Source organism: Amyelois transitella, chromosome 13, assembly GCF_032362555.1.
Source record: "Amyelois transitella isolate CPQ chromosome 13, ilAmyTran1.1, whole genome shotgun sequence".
Taxonomy (NCBI): domain Eukaryota; kingdom Metazoa; phylum Arthropoda; class Insecta; order Lepidoptera; family Pyralidae; genus Amyelois; species Amyelois transitella.
Genome location: NC_083516.1, coordinates 4,946,695 through 4,963,027, shown reverse-complemented (window position 1 = coordinate 4,963,027; position 16,333 = coordinate 4,946,695). Strand labels below are relative to the sequence as shown.

The following is a 16,333-nucleotide window of genomic DNA, read 5'->3' as shown; positions in this document are numbered from 1 at the left end:
CTTTTAAGGGAAATTTCCATTACCAGGTAAGTTTAGTTATTAATATGTATTGGGAGGGCAATGTTAAACTATTCAAGATTTTGAAAAATTCTTCAAGCGAATCCCTTCGTTTCAGACCGTAGATAGCTCGAATTGCCCTTTTTTTGTATAACAATACCTAATAGTTTGTATATTTGCTGCTGCTCCCCAAAACAGTAGACCATACGAAATTAAACTGTGAAAATAACTAAAATGTACTAGCTTAGAAGTTTCAACATCCGTCAGATGCCTTATACGACCAATAGCATTGCGGCAGAACTTAGCGTTATAGTTTTTGACGGCCTCTGTGGCGCAGCGGTAGTGCGCTTGTCTGTGACACCGGAGGTCCCGGGTTCGAATCCTGGTCAGGGCATGATGAGAAAAAAACTTTTTCTGATTGGCCTGGGTCTTGGATGTTTATCTATATAAGTATTTATTATAAAATATAGTATCGTTGAGTTAGTATCTCGTAACACAAGTTTCGAACTTACTTCGAGGCTAACACAATCTGTGTAATTTGTCCCGTATATATTTATATTTATTTATATTTATATTTATATTTATATTTATAGAAAGAATCGAAATGTGAGCATGCAACAAATAAATGAATAACTTTTACTCTCGTTTTCATCATCATCCCCAGATATCGTTTTTCTTTAATAACAAACAAAATATTTATGTTGTACTCTGCCGCAACGCCCCCTGTTAAAATTTTTGTTCTACCTATGGCAATTTAATGTACTACGCACGTACATACTAATAAACGTTCGTACATCGTCTAACTCAAAATTCAGCTTTCTAGTATAAATATAAGTAAGTATTCTGAGTGGCACTGCTGTAGAGTATAGTCTCTAGCAGCACCCTATAAAGTATCATTTTTTCTCAAATTTACTGTACGTACATACTAAATTGTTTTTGTACATAATGTTCTTCTGTTGTACATTAAATTGCATAGGTAGAACAAAAATTTCAAGAGGGGGCGTTGCGGCAGAGTACAACATAAATATTTTACAGTCTAATTCGCAGAAATGTAAAGAAGTCCATTGAGTTAATAATAACTATTAAACTTTATTTGTATTAGCAGTTGCTGCTTATAAATAGGTACAATATGAACCCTGTTGGGCATCGCAATTTTAAAATAATATGGAACGGCGGGCAGGTTTATGTCGGCTATTATGTTAAATAGAACAACAATAAAAAAAAATGTCGCATTATTTTTGGATAAATTATCTTTTTTGTTGTAGAATTCTGGATATTTTCTTACGAATTTACTTGCCTCACAAATATATATTGAGGGTAAAGTCAATGTTTTTGCATCTTGAAACTGTGGTTTGCGGGTATCTGTCCCTTTAACATTATTTATTATTCGAATACATTTTTTCTGTAGGATAAAAAGTGTATCTGGTTAAGTAGTATGCCTACGTGAATCAACCAAATATGATATAGGTATTTTAATTATGCATCATTTACAAAGTACATCATTTACAAAGTATAATATTAGAAAACTTGGCCGGGCATTATGGTGTTTACTACAGAGCAGGTAGCAGGATTTTGAGATTTGACCCTAATTACCCTTATCTAAGTACCTGTAATAAATTCGGGTGTGTCTTTAAAAATGGCATTAGTTAAATATGTACTTAGGTTGCAACGTATAAAGGTATTGCGCCCCTCAACCAGAACATTATTCGTTGAGCAGTCGAGCAAGCGACTTAGCGTATCACAGTTCAACTCTACTCTCTCTCTTAATTAAGATGCAACACTTTTGCGAACATTTATACGATAGGTTCTGTCACGACAGTTCAATGTCTGCGGCAGACACTGCCAGTATCATAGAGCGTGTGCAAAAGATCAAGAACTGTACGCCGGCACCACCAGCGAGGCCTCCGTCACCCCTGTCAGTGCAGGACATCTTCATGTCGTCGCAGCCAGCTTTGCCGCCGCAAGCCATCTTCGTTGAGGAACTAGCTGCGGCACTAGAACCCCATCTACTTTCACGCGCACAGCTGTGGGAGCTTGGTTACCCAGTGGAAATCGAGCCAAACTCTACAAAAGCTGTGATGTACGTGAATGCACCGCCGCCGCGGCCTACAGTATTCACCTGCTGGAACCTCAATGCGCCCGAATTTGTGCCTGGATCGCAAACTGACAGTGGCGTCAGTTTATCGAATTCTACTCTACGCTCAGACAGTGAACAAGTAACGGACGAAGTGGAACGCTTATGTGTTCGGTGCAATAATGTCTTTCATATGACACGTAACGGCAAATATTTGACCCAGAGTTTCTGCTCTTATCATTGGGGTCGTGTAGTCGATGGACACTATGCCTGTTGTAATAAGGGATTTGGTTCCAAAGGCTGTACTTTTAGCTTTTATCACGTATGGAGCGGAACTAAGCCGGGTATAAATGGACCACTCGAAGGATATGTGCGCCCACACTCGCCCCGCGGAGGGGTGTATGCAATAGACACAGAGATGTGTTATACAACCGCAGGACTGGAGTTAGCCAGTGTGGCGGTGATAGATGTGAATGGCCACGTTGTATACCAAACTCACGTGAGACCAAGTGCGCCAATACTTTGTTATAACACCAGATTCTCAGGCATCAGGCCGCGTGTCTTGGACCGCGCGACTAAGACACTGCAAGATGTACAATATGATCTTCTTGAATTTGTTGGCACGGATACTATATTGGTTGGACATGCCCTGGAAAATGATCTCAAAGTGTTGAAATTATTGCATACAGCAGTTGTTGACACCTGTGCAATGTATCCTCATGCCAGGGGATTGCCGATGCGTCGCTCTCTACGTGATCTATCTAAAGGATTATTAGGAAGGAATATACAGCAAAGCAGTGCGGGCCATTCGGCTTTAGAAGATGCTCAAGCAGTTATGGACTTAATATTACTGAAAGTGAAAGAAGAGCAAATGCTCAGAGAGTGCCAATCAACCTCAAATAAGTTATACTCGTTCGAACCTTATTACCCTTTAGTCTGTGCCGCCTGATTTTGTCATATGTCCTCCGAATTGCATAAAAGCTATAAATGTTGTTTGATTGAGATTTTGACTAAAAACTTACATAGTAAACCCCTACAGTTCTGAACTTACACCAAAGTATGGAGCTAAGACTTGCCCCCTAAAATAAATGTAGAGTTTGTATATGTACTTTATTTTTATTTTATTGTTTACTGAGCACAGTATAAGTAAAGTGTGTTTAAGTACTTTTGTGTTGGCAAAGTACGTTTAGAACTATGTAAAAGTAAAATTGTAAATTATATATATATTAAGGTATAATAATAGGTGTTAACTGTAACAATATTATTTTGTTATGTAAAATTTAAAACTGATAATAAATAAATGTAGAAAAAATATTGCAAAATGGAAATACCCAAAGAATAAATGTGCTTTATTATTAAGTTCATGTTTCATTTCAATGTATTCATACTTTATTATTTATTGCACACACTCGTGCTATTTATAGTAAGGCTTTGAACAAAGGATGAAGTGTACCTACCGACCATTCATTTTCAAAACTATGAATGGCTTTAAGATTGTTATGAAGATTAAAACATTTTACTACTTTCGGCAATCGCTACAAGCTACCATCCGCCCCTTGTTATCAATACTGCCACATAGAACAGTCGCTTTTAAGAGAAATTTCCGTTACAGGGTTAATTTAGTTACCTGGTAATGTAAATTTCCCTTAAAAGCGACAGTAGTTTTTGCGTGAAGGAGTAACAAACATCCATACTGACATCCTGACATACTCACAAACTTTCGCATTAGAATAGAATAGTTTTATTTTCAAAATTGGATACAAGGTGTCACTTATTGACGTCACATCACTTAATCTAATTATAACTACAACCGCTTCCAAAGCGCATGTGTAGAATAAGCGGTGGAACAAACTACACTGCAGCATTTTCATCGGACGTCAATTTACAAATATAGATCTGTTAAAACTTCATCGTGGACGAATGAACATTGTCTACATTAAAAAAAACGAATGAATTAATGTTGAACTAATTATATTAATACGAATATTTCATCAAATAAAGATAAAGATAAAGATAATATAAAATATGTACATACTGTACAAATTATGTCAACACCATGTCAAAAATGCAAAAGCATTTAAGAGGCCATTATGTCAAGCTCGAGCCACACATGTTTGATAAGCTCCGTGCTGACCTACAAAGCTCATCTTTAATGTACTTTTTGAATTTTCTATCATTCATTTCAAGAACACTTTTTGGTAATTTATTATAAAATCTTATACAATTAATCAGAAACGATTTCCCTACCTTAGCCAGCCGATGCGCTGGAATCGACAACTTATAATTGTTCCGCAGTGATCTACTAGTAGGTACATTCACCTACTTTTTGAGAGTCTTAAGTTTTTCCTAACATGTATAATGTTATCGAATATGCATTGGGAGGGCAATGTTAAAATATTTAGGTATTTGAAAAAATCTCCGAGCGAATCTCTTTGTTTTAGACCGTAGATAGCTCGAATTGCCCTTTTTTGTAGAATGAAAATGTCTGCTCCTGCTGCCCAAAGCAGTAGACCATAAGACATTAAACTATGAAAATAACTTAAATATACTAACTTAGCAGTTGCCACATCCGTCAAATGCCTAATACGACGAATAGCGTATGCTGCAGAACTAAGCCTTTTAGAAAGTTTCAAAATGTGAGCATGCCATTTCAAACTTGAATCTAATGTTGTTCCTAAGAGAGTAGTACTATCAACAAAATCTTTTAAGGACTACTTATACTAATATCCACGTTTGGCTGCCGCACATTGGAAAGTGTAAACTTAATGCATTGGGTCTTATTTGCATTTAGCAACAGTAAATTGTTGATTGTCAACCAGTTAGATATGGCGGCTAAAGTGCTATTCACATCATCACAGATATCGCTAAGGCGGTTCATCTTAAAAATTCAAAAAAATACATATATACATATGGTCACGTCTATATCCGTTGCGGGGTAGAAAGAGCCAACAGTCTTGAAAAGACTGAATGGCCACTTTCAGCTATTTGGCCTAATGATATAATTGAGATCCAAATAGTGACAGGTCGCTAGCCCATCGCCTAAAAACGAATCCCAAGTTTGTAAGCCTATCCCTTAGTCGCCTTTTACGACATCCATGGGAAATAGATGGAGTGGTCCTATTCTTTTTTTGTATTGGTGCCGGGAACCACACGGCACTTCAACAATATCATTTATAATATTAATAGGATATTAGGTATTCCCAAACGTTACCCTGTAGCGGTATCCCTCTTGCGAGCGATTCTCTTTCTTTAGTTTGTTGTCGTCTCAAGTAAGCTGTCACGTCGGCTGTTACTTTTGAATAGGTGGTTATTTGGTTTTGGTTTTACCTTAATAATATAATAGTTACATAAAACCTGTATTTGTATTAGGTACATTTAATTGACAAATACATTTCGGTTGGGCACACCTAGTTCACACATTAGTCTCGAAACATAACATTAAGTGTAGCTGTAGCGGGAGCGATGATTCGGCTCGACCCCTACCAAAGGGAAGATCTTCCGCCAGGCTAGGTGTTATGCCTGGGGAGCCGCGGCTCCAACGATGTTTTGTCGGAGGTTGTATATATAGCTCCAATCTGGAAATCTCTGTAATCGCGATTTAGATTCTTCGCTGCTATTGGTTGAGCGCGTCAATTTCTCCGCGATGATTGACAGTTGTTGTGTGATTTGATGTTGTTGACGAGTGGCGTAGAGATGTCGCCACATAGCCTACACATAGCATCTGCACCTTCCTTTTTCTTCTTTTCATATGGGTGATAACTGAAATTCAGTGTTGTATGTTCTCAGGTTAAGAAAAATTGCTGAGTTATATAGCCTTTTACCTTGAATAGAATAGATTTATTTTTAAAATTGGATACAAGTTATCACATATTGACGTCACATCAATTAAATCTAATTATATTTACTACCGCTTCTAAATCTCGTGTATATATAGAAGAAGGGGCGGAACAAACTACACTGCAGCATTTTCACCGGACGTTAATTTACAAACATAGTAGATCTCGGAAATTGATCAGAACTGATAATTAAAAAAAATTGTGAATATGTATAAAATTAATGATTTTAATACAAATATTGTCAAATAGTATAATAAGTTATTTACCTTTGTACATACTGTACAAATTATGTCAATACCATGTAAAAAATTCACAGGCATTTAAGAGGCCATGATGCCAAGCTTGGGCCACACATGTTTATTATCCTCCATGCTGTGATAGGCTTTCCTAGAAAGCTCACATTTATGTACTTTTTGAATTTTCTATCAGGCATTTCAAGAACACTTTTTGGTTATTCATTATATGCTGCACTGGGACATACAACTGTTCGAATATGTATTGGGCGGGCAATGTAAAACTATTCAGGTTGTCGAAAAATTATTTAAGCGAATCCCTTCGTTTCAGACCAAAGATAGCTCGAATTGCTCTTTTTGTAATGTCTAATAGTTTGTATATGGGTAATTCTACAAACTAGGGATTAAATCGAGTCTGATTTCGGCTCGACATCAGACTCGATTTAATCAACGTTTATTCACAAATTAATTATATCACAAATTAAATTTGCTTCTTAACATCAATTTGTTATACTTTATTAAGTATCTATTAAAAAGAAAATAACAAAAAAAAATCTTAGAATTAAATATACTTTTCTGTTTTGCATCTGCTTTTTTTTATTTAGCCTCCTTTTCAACTATATCTTTCCTTGATATCATTTCTTTTTTTCTTTTTTGTTGCACACTAACAGTATCTCTAAATATTTTTCTTGTTTTTTACCTTTTCTTTGATCTTTTTTTTTGTTTTGATGGGCTTGGGGATATATCTGGGAAAAGAGTACTTGGATTAATTTGCAAATCAGGCATGGTAGCTTAAATTTCTGGATTTTTCAAATTTAACGTAAGATCAATGGTCATATATAATAGGAAATATGCAGAGATCGTGGCAAGTGGAAAGAGATAGTAGGGGAGAGCGGGGCTGGTGTTAACAGGGGTAAGAATTAACAAGCTTATTCCTGCCAAACGTAAAGTGTTAAAAATATGAGACTCGGTTTAGAAATACTATATACGCAGCCGAATGTGTCCTGACTTGTCAGTTGCCGGCCGGCCATCGCATGTAATAGTTGTGAGTAGTGACCTCGGATTGACAGGTAAGAGAACTTTTCTTGTGTTGCAATAAATTGATTTAAGACTTATTTATTCCCTAAATTGATTCAAAGTTTATACTAAATCAAACTGTAATTTATTGACAGTAAAACTATATTATTTGTTTGTAATTATTTTGACTAGATTATTTGCTGTAATTGGTTAAGTAAAAAAAGTAGCCTTGGGGCTAAAATTAACAAATTGAGTGGGGTAAGTATTAACATGTTAAGTATTGAGTATTAACATGTTAATACTTACCCCGTATGTATGTATAATACAGTATTAACTAAGTGTTTTTTTACAATAGTATTTTTTTTGTAGAATGATAAACTATAAAAGGAAGAGCACAAGGGGGTCTACATCTCAAGAAGTATTTGAGTTAGCAGCTAAAGAAGTTCTGGAAAAAAATAGAAAGTATATAGACTAATGATTGTTGAGTACTTATAGTTAATTGAAAAGATTATGTTGTTGCTGTTGAAGAAGATATTATTTTATTTACCTTATTAGAACTCTATAAGACTGTTAACACTAAAAAGTTTATTTAATTTTTATACATTAAGTTTAAAGTTGTTGTGTGTGTCAATATTATATAGGCTTAAAAATCATTTGACTGTGAGAATGATTGTTAATTAGTGTAGATTTAAAACAATATACTATATTCTTTCAGTTCCTATCATAAAAAGTACTGATTTATTTAATCTTAAGTACAATAAAACATTTTTATTAATATAAAAGACATTTTATTTATGTATTTTAATAGAATTATAGTCTGTGTTAATTATTGCCCCTTACGTTAATACTTACCCCAGCTCTGTTAATATTTGCCCCAGATACGGGGTATGTCTTAACAAACGACTTTTTTGGTTTTGATTAGTCTGTTTCTAAAATTACTTACCTAGCTGATAGTTTTTGTTACTAATATCATAGCCAGATAATCAAAGCATGTTATAAACAAAAAATAAAACAAAAATGTTAATTACTATTGAAAATATAAACCATAATGCAAAATTTGTTAGTACCAGCCCCGCTCTCCCCTATCTGCCTACCCCTCCGGGAAAGAGGCGTGATTTAATGTATGTATGTATGTATCAATGGTCATGTCATCAGGCTGATCTCCAGATTCCGTCTCACTTTCATTGACGTCTTTAAAAATTTGTCTTGGTTTTGCAGGGTATTCGAGTAGGTTTATCCGATAATGTTCACACATAATACCGTCCTCACAAAAACAACTAAGGGATTTCATTTGTACCTTTCGTGGCATGAAGGCACTGGCCTGTACTTGGTGGACTTTGAGTGTGCAATTAAAAGCAATAAAATTCTGCTGATCGCCAGAAATTGTTCTTTTCATGTAATCAATTTCGCTTTTAGTGACGATAGAAAATGTCACACCAAGGCAGTGACTTTGAATGACACCACAGAACTCAGATAGGTTAGTAACATCACCTCCATGTGCTACAACATCATTTGCACTTCTTTTGCACACGGCTCCTATTCCATCTGCCATATTTAAATGTGCCCAAATAGCGTAAACATTATGACTTAACGATACAGTGTAATATGATCTTGTAGATCCCTTGAAATACACAACTACTATATGAAGTGAGAGCTGTGAGCGAGATCCTCTAAAATGCAAGGACTGTATTTTCTTCGTTGTATTTTGTACTGAAAGTTAGTCAAATGATAAATTACATTACCTACTTGTATCGTAGATTAATGTTTACAGGTAAAAAATGTGAATTATTTTTAACAGAAACATATTTTTTACGATCGTTTCAGGATCCTGGACGGTTCTCAGTATCCTGAGTCTCAATTTTGCAGGACCCTGAGACCAGGATCCTAAGTAGGGAATGCAAATCTTGCGAGATTGGGGCTCCAGCGAGATCTCGCGAGATTATAAATTACAAAAAAAAAGGGTTTTATTGACTCATTTCAGCAACATATTATGTACATACATCGTTCATATAAAAGGTGTTAATACATTTTCTAAGCTGGTCCAACGCTCAGCCATCCACCATCAAACTAAGAATAAACCTGTATCTTGATTGATAGAAGGCATCACGGAAGATCCGGTAGGATGTAATGATGTTTGTTTATTTGAGTTGAAGTAAAATGTACACTGATTTAATAATTCCCAAACTAGACGAATCTGTATTCTGGGAATTATTTTGAGTTAACACAATAGTTAACTAAGGATAAGAGTTTTATTAATAGATATGTATAATTGAAGAATAAACTTAAAACTATTGCAATAACGCAGATAACGCTCTAGACCGCCTTGTGGTAACAATTTATGTACAACGATGTGAACATCGTAGGTATATATTAATAAGAGAGATACGTGGACTAAGTATATTAAGTAAATTTCATTGATTATTGATATTATTTAGGCAATAGATTTTCCGTGTCAGAGTAATTTAATGTCAAAAGCCACTCTTTAATTTTGAATTTGACAACACGTTTTGTGCAAGGGTATATTTTTAATATTTTATTGGCCTTATTATACATAATACAGCTAATTGCCGTGCAGCAAATACATTCCTATGTGGTGGTGTAGAACATACTAGGTCCCATCTACGCTTTCGGGTATATAGTGTCGGATCATACACCAACTGTGAGTGCTTACGAAGCAGCAACATGGAGATAAATAGTTGCCTGACTGTCATGATTGATATCTCTGAAAATAGTTGTTAAGGACCGCTCTTTGCGCACGCTCTAGCGGTAGCAGCGTTGTTTTTACAGCTCCACCCCATACTGCGATACAGTACGTTAAAATGGATTGGCATAGCGCAAAGTATACAACCTTAAGGGTACTTAAATCGGCGACAGAGTTTAAATTTCGGAAAACATAAATGAGTTTCCTTACTTTGTTTTTCAAAAAAGCAATATGTTGGTACCACTTAAGATATTGATCTACAAATATTCCAAGATATTTAGCGGTTGTGGTCCTTGATATGACTGTGCATGCGCACAGGGAGTTATTATTCAATGCTCGGCATTTATGAGCTTTAAGTGAGAATTCATTATCTAAAGGTAGGGTAGAAGCATTTATAGCAAAGGTTATATAGTTGCTTTTGGCTAAGTTTAGAGTTAATAGATTTGAATCAAGCCAGGACATAACTGTGGACAGAGCTAATTCTGCATTTGAAAAGGCTTCACTCAGGCGCAGGCTTCACTTCATAACAATACTCTCAATCTCGTCAATTTTGAGATCTCGCGAGATTGGTGGTTGTGTTTTTTTTTTTTCAAATAATAAATTTATGACTATATTTTAGAAATTACAAAAAAAATAATAAGAAATAGGTATTGTAAGATAAACATTTATTTTTTCATCGAACATTCTTTGAAAAGATTAATATTTTCAGACAGATACCTGTCTGAAAAAGTCTTCTCTTCTAATAACAACAAAAATATTTTAGTTTAAAACAGTTCTCTTATAATAAACAAAACAACGAGAAGAAAAAAAAGGAAACTAAATATTATTATCATACATACATACATACATATCGTCACGTCTATATCCCATGCGGGGTAGACAGAGCCAACAGTCTTGAAGACTAAATGGCCACGTTCAGCTATTTGGCTTAATGATAGAATTGAGATTCAAATAGTGACAGGTTGCTAGCCCATCGCCTAAAAGAAGAATCCCAAGTTTATGAGCCTATACCTTAGTCGCCTTTTACGACATCCATGGGAAAGAGATGGAGTGGTCCTATTCTGTTTTGTATTGGTGCCGGGAACCACACGGCACTTTATTATCATTATCAATTAACATTATTATTATCAATTAAATAAAATTATATGTACCTACTCATGAGATCCATTACATATTACAGATTAATTAACAAAATAATACCAATTAGTCAGACTATAACAAATTATATATTAATTAACAAAATATACCAATTAAATGAAATATTTGTTCAGTTCAAATCTCGCGAGATATCGCCCTTTTCCCCCCGATATTAATCTCGCTCAGAAAAGCCGAGATCTTTTTCGAGAACGAGATCGAGAAACGAGATTGCATTCCCTAATCCTGAGATTTCTTATATTATTTTTAAAAAATCACATCAATGTTATAACATTAAAAAAAAACTAAGCAGGACTAAGCTTCGTGTTAGCAACTTACATATCAAAACTATAATTACTCATATTATTTAATGAATACCTAAATAAATATCTTACCAGGATTCTGAGAGCTCGACTGATTATAGCACCACTTTCCTCACTGACAACGCTCTGCGGTATTGTCTAATGAATAAACTCTGTATAGAATAACTTAAAATTTAAGAATAGTTAGACTAAGTGGCTAAGGAAACAAATTGTAGCGACATGCAAACTTGCTGAATTGCATTTTTATGTAGAGCGACTGGCGATCGAATCCCCTCCGTTCCCAGTCGTCTCGTGAACTTTATCGGTTACGCGCATATATGTATTGTACAAATTTAATATTTCTATTGGCAATAAATCTCAATCAGTAAAGTTATTCGTTTCATCTCCCTAAGCCCCACCAGACACACCCGACGAAATCAAGTATTCCAAGGGAGGGGCCTAGTTACCTGTAGCGCAGGTCTCTTCGGAGTCCTATTTCAGGAGCTAGTCTCTTCTCAATGTTACACGATTGCATTACCTACATCCAAATTCAGCACGTACGAAATACTAACCATAGAAATAAGTACTGTATTGTCTTAGATTTTAGGAAGAGAAAATAAATATTTTTATTTTATTTTAATACACCGCGCTATGTGTGAATGGATATATGATTTTCGTTGTATCTTTAGTAGGTACAATCGACAAGGGAGAACAACGACATTGCAGGACAAATAGCCTAGCGAATATTTGTTACTTTTACATTGAACAGTATCCTGATATGACATAGTGGGGACAAAATATAGACATGATTTTTAACTATGTTTTTGAGAAAAATAGATAATAATAACTGTATCTAGCAAAAAAAAAACAAGTAAAATTTTTAATTTCGGTTTTATTTATGACCTTGATGTAGAACTCACGAAATCAGGACGCACTTTGTATTAAACCTGAGAATTCGGCACTTTCAATAGTGATTTCGTTCATAAAATAACTGAAAAACAATATCATATATAGTGGCCAGCTATAAACAGTTACCAATAACAGTATGCCGTACAAATAAAATAGTTTGAAACATTTTTTTTATAACATTTTGTCTGATCCGTCGAAAATTCCATAGTTTGTAGAACTACCCATATCTGCTGCTGCTCCCCAAAACAGTAGACCATACGATATTAAACTGTGAAAATAACTAAAATGTACTAGCTTCCAGCTTCTAGTTTCCACATCCGCCAGATGCCTTAAACGACCGATAGCATATGCTGCAGAACTAAGCTTTTTAGAAAGAATCGAAATGTGAGCATGCCATTTCAAATTTGAATCGTGCCGCAGCATACCAATGATGTTCTTTTTTGTGTAGGTTAGCTTAAGATTTTGATGTTTTTATACATTTTATTTGGTGTATGTAGCAATTCAAATTAATGCGTGAGGCATTAATTTGAATTGCTACATACACCAAATCTATCTATTTTGTACAATCTATCTATTTTGTACAATTAAGTTTAAACAAATAAATGAATAACTTTTACTCTCGTTTTCATCATCATCCCCAGATATCGTTTTTCTTTAATAACTAACAAAATATTTTACAGTCTTATTTGCAGAAATATAAAGAAGTCCATTGAGTTAATAATAAATATTAAACTTTATTTGTATTAGCAAGTGAAACTAAAATATTCACCATCAAGTGCAGCAATTATGTGTGGTTAATTAGTATAATTTTCAAGTTCAAATTCAAAATCTTTATTGCAAATCATAAAGTACATCAGTTGAATTACAGTTGCTGCTTATAAATAGGTACAATATGAACCCTGTTGGGCATCGCAATTTTAAAATAATATGGAACGGCGGGCAGGTTTATGTCGGCTATTATGTTAAATGAACAATAATAAAAAAATATCGCATTATTTTTCGATTTTAAATAAATATAATTTAGGTATAAGATATATTGAATTGATAAAATGATATATAATAATAAAAAAATAATTCAAATGTCAATACTTCTATCGTTTAAAATCTCGTCCTGTGTATAGTAGCATTTATCGGTCAAAAGTAGTTTTAAGTTTTTAATAAACAAGTTTACATTTTCTTATGCAGTCAGGTAGGGCATTATAGATCCTTGTAGTCATCGCAAATGGACCAGAATTTGATTTTACCAGCTCATAGCTAGGTGTAATTATTATTTTTTTTGTTTTGTGGGATAACTAATATAAATTATCTTTTTTGTTGTAGAATTCTGGATATTTTCTTACGTATTTACTTGCCTCACAAATATATATTGAGGGTAAAGTCAATGTTTTTGCATCTTGAAACTGTGGTTTGCAGGTATCTGTCCCTTTAACATTATTTATTATTCGAATACATTTTTTCTGTAGGATAAAAAGTGTATCTGGTTAAGTAGTATGCCTACGTGAATCAACCAAATATGATATAGGTATTTTAATTATGCATCATTTACAAAGTACAATAATTAGAAAACTTGGCGGGGCATTATGGTGTTTACTACAGAGCAGGTAGCAGGATTTTGAGATTTGACCCTAATTACCCTTATCTAAGTACCTGTAATAAATTCGGGTGTGTCTTTAAAGATGGCATTAGTTAAATATGTACTTAGGTTGCAACGTTTAAAGGTATTGCGCCCCTCAACCAGAACATTATTCGTTGAGCAGTCGAGCAAGCGACTTAGCGTATCACATTTCAACTCTACTCTCTCTCTCTCTTAATTAAGATGCAACACTTTTGCGAACATTTATACGATAGGTTCTGTCAAGACAGTTCAATGTCTGCGGCAGACACTGCCAGTATCATAGAGCGTGTGCAAAAGATCAAGAACTGTACGCCGGCACCACCAGCGAGGCCTCCGTCACCCCTGCCAGTGCAGGACATCTTCATGTCGTCGCAGCCAGCTTTGCCGCCGCAAGCCATCTTCGTTGAGGAACTAGCTGCGGCACTAGAACCCCATCTACTTTCACGCGCACAGCTGTGGGAGCTTGGTTACCCAGTGGAAATCGAGCCAAACTCTACTAAAGCTGTGATGTACGTGAATGCACCGCCGCCGCGGCCTACAGTATTCACCTGCTGGAACCTCAATGCGCCCGAATTTGTGCCTGGTTCGCAAACTGACAGTGGCGTCAGTTTATCGAATTCTACTCTACGCTCAGACAGTGAACAAGTAACGGACGAAGTGGAACGCTTATGTGTTCGGTGCAATAATGTCTTTCATATGACACGTAACGGCAAATATTTGACCCAGAGTTTCTGCTCTTATCATTGGGGTCGTGTAGTCGATGGACACTATGCCTGTTGTAATAAGGGATTTGGTTCCAAAGGCTGTGCTTTTAGCTTTTATCACGTATGGAGCGGAACTAAGCCGGGTATAAATGGACCACTCGAAGGATATGTGCGCCCACACTCGCCCCGCGGAGGGGTGTATGCAATAGACACAGAGATGTGTTATACAACCGCAGGACTGGAGTTAGCCAGTGTGGCGGTGATAGATGTGAATGGCCACGTTGTATACCAAACTCACGTGAGACCAAGTGCGCCAATACTTTGTTATAACACCAGATTCTCAGGCATCAGGCCGCGTGTCTTGGACCGCGCGACTAAGACACTGCAAGATGTACAATATGATCTTCTTGAATTTGTTGGCACGGATACTATATTGGTTGGACATGCCCTGGAAAATGATCTCAAAGTGTTGAAATTATTGCATACAGCAGTTGTTGACACCTGTGCAATGTATCCTCATGCCAGGGGATTGCCGATGCGTCGCTCTCTACGTGATCTATCTAAAGGATTATTAGGAAGGAATATACAGCAAAGCAGTGCGGGCCATTCGGCTTTAGAAGATGCTCAAGCAGTTATGGACTTAATATTACTGAAAGTGAAAGAAGAGCAAATGCTCAGAGAGTGCCAATCAACCTCAAATAAGTTATACTCGTTCGAACCTTATTACCCTTTAGTCTGTGCCGCCTGATTTTGTCATATGTCCTCCGAATTGCATAAAAGCTATAAATGTTGTTTGATTGAGATTTTGACTAAAAACTTACATAGTAAACCCCTACAGTTCTGAACTTACACCAAAGTATGGAGCTAAGACTTGCCCCCTAAAATAAATGTAGAGTTTGTATATGTACTTTATTTTTATTTTATTGTTTACTGAGCACAGTATAAGTAAAGTGTGTTTAAGTACTTTTGTGTTGGCAAAGTACGTTTAGAACTATGTAAAAGTAAAATTGTAAATTATATATATATTAAGGTATAATAATAGGTGTTAACTGTAACAATATTATTTTGTTATGTAAAATTTAAAACTGATAATAAATAAATGTAGAAAAAATATTGCAAAATTGAAATACCCAAAGAATAAATGTGCTTTATTATTAAGTTCATGTTTCATTTCAATGTATTCATACTTTATTATTTATTGCACACACTCGTGCTATTTATAGTAAGGCTTTGAACAAAGGATGAAGTGTACCTACCGACCATTCATTTTCAAAACTATGAATGGCTTTAAGATTGTTATGAAGATTAAAACATTTTACTACTTTCGGCAATCACTACAAGCCACCATCCGCCCCTTGTTATCAATACTGCCACATAGAACAGTCGCTTTTAAGGGAAATTTCCGTTACAGGGTTAATTTAGTTACCTGGTAATGTAAATTTCCCTTAAAAGCGACAATAGTTTTTGCGTGAAGGAGTAACAAACATCCATACTGACATCCTGACATACTCACAAACTTTCGCATTAGAATAGAATAGTTTTATTTTCAAAATTGGATACAAGGTGTCACTTATTGACGTCACATCACTTAATCTAATTATAACTACAACCGCTTCCAAAGCGCATGTGTAGAATAAGCGGTGGAACAAACTACACTGCAGCATTTTCATCGGACGTCAATTTACAAATATAGATCTCTTAAAGCTTAAATTTCTAGATTTTTCAAATTTAACGTAAGATCAATGGTCATATATAATAGGAAATATGCAGAGATCGTGGCAAGTGGAAAGAGATAGTCTCTGTACTGTCGT

General features: G+C 35.3%; 2 protein-coding genes across 2 annotated transcripts; both read left to right on the top strand.

The window, feature by feature from the left end:
- Positions 1-1,820: 1,820 nt before the first annotated feature.
- Positions 1,821-3,201, top strand: LOC132902420 (exonuclease GOR-like). Its single transcript, XM_060947397.1, has one exon. It carries the CDS (start codon positions 1,821-1,823, stop codon positions 3,018-3,020), a length of 1,200 nt encoding a protein of 399 aa, XP_060803380.1. The 3' UTR covers positions 3,021-3,201.
- A 10,818-nt stretch (positions 3,202-14,019) lies between these two features.
- LOC132902419 (exonuclease GOR-like) lies at positions 14,020-15,451 on the top strand. Its single transcript, XM_060947396.1, has one exon. It carries the CDS (start codon positions 14,020-14,022, stop codon positions 15,268-15,270), a length of 1,251 nt encoding a protein of 416 aa, XP_060803379.1. The 3' UTR covers positions 15,271-15,451.
- Positions 15,452-16,333: the final 882 nt, after the last annotated feature.